The sequence below is a fragment of the Aptenodytes forsteri genome, unplaced genomic scaffold (assembly GCF_000699145.1).
Source record: "Aptenodytes forsteri isolate BGI_AS27 unplaced genomic scaffold, ASM69914v1 Scaffold231, whole genome shotgun sequence".
Taxonomy (NCBI): Eukaryota; Metazoa; Chordata; class Aves; order Sphenisciformes; family Spheniscidae; genus Aptenodytes; species Aptenodytes forsteri.
The window spans coordinates 1,013,393-1,018,907 of NW_008796046.1; the positions used below are offsets into that span (position 1 = coordinate 1,013,393).

The 5,515-nt window shown below is 48.3% G+C and overlaps 1 protein-coding gene across 1 annotated transcript in view; it reads left to right on the top strand.

The window, feature by feature from the left end:
- Nucleotides 1-5,515, top strand: part of GDPD5 (glycerophosphodiester phosphodiesterase domain containing 5) — a 124,089-nt gene that overhangs the window by 70,889 nt on the left and 47,685 nt on the right. Inside the window, exon 2 of the mRNA XM_019473890.1 lies at nt 325-428. Within this exon, the coding sequence (XP_019329435.1) occupies nt 325-428 (104 nt within the window). The remainder of the gene's footprint in view (nt 1-324; nt 429-5,515) is intronic.

The following is a 5,515-nucleotide window of genomic DNA, read 5'->3' on the forward strand; positions in this document are numbered from 1 at the left end:
CTCAGTCGGTAGAGCATGGGAAGCTGAAAAGTCCTTGACTAGTGTAAGCACTGCTCAGCAACAACTAAAACATCGGTGTGTTATCAACATTGTTCTCACCCTAAATCCAAACCACAGCACTGTACCAGCTACTAGGAAGGAAATTAACTCTATCCCAGCCGAAACCAGGACACTCCCCCAGGGCAGAAAGGTCTGAAATCTGCCCTTGGAAATGTCTAGTTACTCCATCCAATCTCAACAGCTTCTAGACGAGATGTGGGACAGGATGGGGCACTGGCCCTGAAAAGGGATAGTATTAACACTGACTTCTCTTTCCTTCCGCAGTGGGAGCGCCTCTGGTTCCTCATCCTCACCTCGTCCTTCTTCCTGACCCTGGTCTGGTTTTACTTCTGGTGGGAAGTTCACAACGACTACAATGAAATCAACTGGTGAGTAGAGTTTTCCTAGTAGTAGAGGGGCAAACCCTTAACAAATTCGGCTGCCATCATACGCCTCTAAGAGCTGTTTGACACTGGGTTGGATGCATTTGAGTCCTTCAGACGGGCTTGTTAATGGCAGTAAAGGGAAAGTGAGGTGGGAAGTGGAACTGAAGGAGAGCTGCTTCTGCCTGCCTTCACCGGTAGATGTAATGTGTCCTCACGTCTCCATATGGAGCTTTGGGTAGGTGTGCTCCCCGGTGAACAGCATGCGAAAACAAAGATGGTGCTGAAATCGTGTGGAAGCTTTTTGGTTGTTTTTTGTTTGTTTGTTTCTATGGTTGGCTGTTTTTGGAAGTGGCTGAGCAATTTGGCTGCAACTTTCCACAAAATATAAATGACAAAAATTCAGCCTGAAGCAGACATGGGTGTGGAAAACTTTGCAAAGTTGGAAGGAGCTGAAAACAAGCTTTCCAGTGGGATGTGCTGGGGAGTTCAGGGTGTTGCCATCTCCCCCCCCCCAGTGCTGGAAATTATTCTCCCTTTTACTGTCTCAGCAGCATCTTAAAACATTTTGACAGTACCTTGGGCTGTCTTCTAACCAAACTGCTTTGACATAATCTTCTTGTCAAAGATAATATGTAAACTGTATTTTAAAACGCAGTGGGTAGTTGATCCCTTAAATAAATCACGTGCTTTAGATGCTGAAGTTGTGTGAGGGGGAGTGTTTACTAACTTAATGATGTGAGCTGTCTCCTCCCAGGAGTGTGGTTTTTCTCTTTGCTCAGACCCGCATTCTGAGAACTGAAACCATCACCATTGCTCTTGATTATTTATAATAGTAGCATAAAAAAAAAGCCTTTTTTTTTTAAAAAGGGTATTTTGGAACTCCTCTTTCTTTCAGTTTGTACCTCCAGTAAAGGATGTTAACGCTCCTAGTCTGCTCCAGTGCAAAGCCTAAATCTGTCTTAGCTCCAAGTTAAGAAAGGGCTAAAAAAAAATCATTCAGAGGTGAAGCAAAGCCCTGGGAACGCTGTGAATGGGCATTGCAGCCACAGTGCTGCAAAGTTTTGGGTTCCCAAATATTCATGCAGGAATGGGAGGAGATGTTGCTCTGGATGCAAGAGGTATTTGGGCTTTAAAATGCCCACACGTGTCACCTGCAGACCAAAGCTCCTTCCCCTGCCATGCAACCCAGTGTGCACAGGGTGCTAGAAGCACTTCTGGATTGACAGCACTGGAAAAGCAAGCCCTCTTGTCCACAACGGTCATGGAAGAGGCTCTCTGGATGCAAATCAGCAGGGCTGCATCTGTCCAAGCATTGCCATTCGGCGCTGAAAATGGGTCAGGGCTTTGTATGTGCTGTAACCCCAATTAGATCCCTGCTCCACACACTGGCACCAGAGGTTGAAGAGAAGAGCAGGGTTTCTGAAAAACAGCCTGAAATGCTGCAGAAAGGCTGGGAGGGAGGATGATAACATGGGGTGGGGTTTTAATTACAGCCACGCCGATTCCAGACAGAGGGGAAACAATTTCCACTGGGTCTGTTCAGGCTGAGCCTGGCCCTCTTCCCTCCCAGCACAGATGCGTGGGCTCCATTGAAACAGAACAGCTTTCAGCCAGACAGGGTGTAAAGGAGGTGAAAGCATCACTTTGGACTCGACAGAGCTGTGAGCCTCTTGCTGATGAGATACAGTGGGGTCCTGGCTCTTAGAAACCCCATCTTTGCTGTTCCTCAGTGGCTATCACTTCTGGACCATATTTGTGGACACTGTTTCTTTGATACTTGTTTCTGTTGCCTTCCTCTGTGCTTCACTGATTTATTTGCAAGCCATGACCTCTCTCAGCCTAGAGGAAGGGCGTTTTGGGGCAAACGCCATCTCTGTACAGGACTTAGCACACCAAGCTACTGGCAGAGTCTCCCTGGAGGCACTGGGATAAAGAATTGATATTGCATTGGTGTGATGAGCTGCTAAGCTTGTTCCTGCCCTCTGAAGCTCATCCTTGTGAGCTCTCCTTCCTCATGTCACATGCAGGCAACTACATTGAAGTTCTTTGACCTGTCCCACCACAGCAAGTGAAGAAAGACTGGAGGCATCTGTCCAACCAGCCCCTCAAAGGAGGACTATTGCTAGCAGTAGACCAGGTTGACTGAAGTCTTGAAACCCCAAGGTTGAAGACTTCCCCCCCCCCCCCAGGACTTGTTCCAGCACTGCACCACCCTCTGTGAGGAGAAGATTTTCCAAACCAAACCTCTAAGGGCCATTTCCCCTTGTGACAGTGTCTGTCACTCTTGAAGAGTTTGATTTCGTCATCTTCATAACTGCCTGTCAGACAGTGTAGGCGGCAATTAGATCATCTCATAGCCCCTTCTCTGTGAGCCTAAACAAGCCCAGCTTCCTCAAGCTTCCCCTTGTAAGCTATGTTCCCCGGGTGCCTCACCATCTTGGTTTGGTAGTTCTGCATTGGACCCCCTACACATCCTCCTTGAACTGGGAGGCCCAAACCAGGGCACGGTGGTGCTGGCGCCACCTCACCAGGGCCGAGCAGAAGGGAGAGCGACTTCCCTTGGTCTGCTGGTGACACTTCCCTTAATGCCACCCAGTATATGGTTTGACTTATTCGTAGTGGACGTACCCTGTTGGCTCATTCAACCTCGTGTCCTCCATAACCCCAGGTCCTTCTCAGCAGGGTTATTAGCACGCTAATGTAAAGCCTCTTTATTCTAATTGAAACTACAATGTGCTGCAATACCTCTCTTCCATGTTCTTTTGGTTAAAATCGTACTTGAAACTTGAATTCATTAGGATGTTCTTTGTTTCTTAACATTTAGCAATGCCGCTGAGCAGCTGCCAGAGGTGACTTAGGAGGTAGCAGAAACCTACAGATGAGCAGAGCAAACCCTACCTGTGGGTCCGGCAGTATGTTTGGGGTCTGGCAGTGGATGCACCTATCTATGTAAAACCAAACTGAGACCCCCCCTGGAGCACTGCGTCCAGCTCTGGAGCCCTCAGCATAAGAAAGACACGGACCTGTTGGAGCGGGTCCAGAGGAGGGTCACAAAAATGATCAGGGGACGGAACACCTCTGCTATGGAGAAAGGCTGGGAGAGTTGGGGTTGTTCAGCCTGGAGAAGAGAAGGCTCCGGGGAGACCTTCTTGCAGCCTGTCAGTACTTAAAGGGGGCTGATAAAAAAGATGGGGGCAAACTTTTTAGCAGGGCCTGTTGCGACAGGACAAGGGGGAATGGCTTTAAACTAAAGGGGGGTAGATTTAGACTAGATCTAAGGAAGAAATGTTTTACGCTGAGGGTGGTGAAGCACTGGCCCAGGTTGCCCAGAGAGGTGGTGGATGCCCCATCCCTGGAAACATTCCAGGTCAGGCTGGACGGGGCTCTGAGCAACCTGATCTAGTGGAAGATGTCCCTGCTCATTGCAGGGGGGTTGGGCTAGATAAGCTTTAGAGGTCCCTTCCAACCCAAACTATTCTATGATTCTATGATAATTAAATTGTGGCAGTGATAGGGTTTACCTACATAAATGTGGGTATTTGGCCTTTAAACTTGTAAAGACTTAAGGGGCTATTCTGGGATCGAAATGGGCTTTAGAAAGACAAGGCAAAATTATAGCCCAGCATGTATTGCTTGCAGGCTTGTAACTTTTTTCTGCGAGGCTGAACATGCAATGAGGTCTTTGTCAGCGAAAGGGCTTTGTGTCTCTAAATAAATATTTTCTTAAATTTATTGCTTTGGGCATTTCCCTCTTTGGTGTCTACGCTTAATTGCATTATACTTGAGATCTCCAGTGTGCAAGCTATATACTGCAACAGAAAGCTCAGCGTTGGTTAATGAAGGACGTGGGAGATGCTGTAATTTGTGAACCTGGCTGTGTTCCCTCTGGAGCAGGACTATAAATGCAAGTCTGTGTAGCAAATTTTTTCTTCCTTAGATCTGGAGAAGGCTCATCTGGTTCATAACTACCATGGAAACAGCATTTTAAAAAGTCATTTGCACGTCAAGTGAAGACATGACGTTGTCAGAGGGACACTTGAGGGGATAATCAAAGCAAAAACTTAACTGTACTGAAGCTGAGCTAAGGAAGCTTCTGGTGGTGGCATGAGCAAAGACTTCAGAGGAACCCTCTTTTCTTTCTTCCCTCTTTTTTTTACTAACAGCATGTCTGAATCCCTCCATATCCCTTTTGTTATGGCTTTTTGAATCCTTGAGCAGAACCTGGACATGGGTCATGTTTGTTGAGCCCAAGGACTTGCTCTCCAGATCCTACATGGGAGCTTTACTCCTGGACAGAATGGACGGGGCAGTTGTCAGACCAGAGTTTGGCTGATGAATGATGCTGGATTTCTGTGGTGGGGAGGAGGTTGGGTCTTTGACCTGCTTGCGTGCGGCATTTGTGTCTATTGTAACCAAAAAAAGCAACGAAAACCCCTGGGTCCTAGCCTTGGTCAGTTTATTGAAGGAGCTGATGAGTAGGGCTGAGGAAGGCCAGTGGGACCGTTTCATCTGAGCCCCATGTTGCCAGATGTTGGAGAAGCCCAATGTCCACTGTGTTATGGGATCCTTTAATACAGTGAGGTCTGTCTCAGCTCAGCCTTCTGGAGTCTCTGCTCAGGTGTGTTCTGAATCTGGTTGCTCCTCTTGAGCGGTACTCAATCCCGAGATTGGCAAGTCAGGATGGGCTTCATGCAGTCCTTGTGTTCAGAGGCGCACAGGACATCACAGCAGCCAGGCGCTGCTCCAGGGCCTGTGTTTCTGCTGGGCGGCGTGTGTGAGCAGTCCTGCTGCATCATCCACCCATCTTGTCCTTGCTGTACCAGAAGGTTTGCATGGACAGCGACAGGCACTGCGGCTACTCCAAACCCCGCGACAGGCATTGACAAAGTGATTGGAAAAGGGGCACAAGTCCTCAGCCTCTGGAGGTGCGTCCTGTCAGGTGTGAAGGAAAGGCATCCCTTCAAGGAAGATGTCATATGCCACAGTTGATATCGCTAATGCGTTTTTCTCAATCCCTTTGGTGGCGGAGTGCAGGCCACAGTTTGCTTTCACTTGGAGGGGCGTCCAGTACACCTGGAACCGACTGCCCC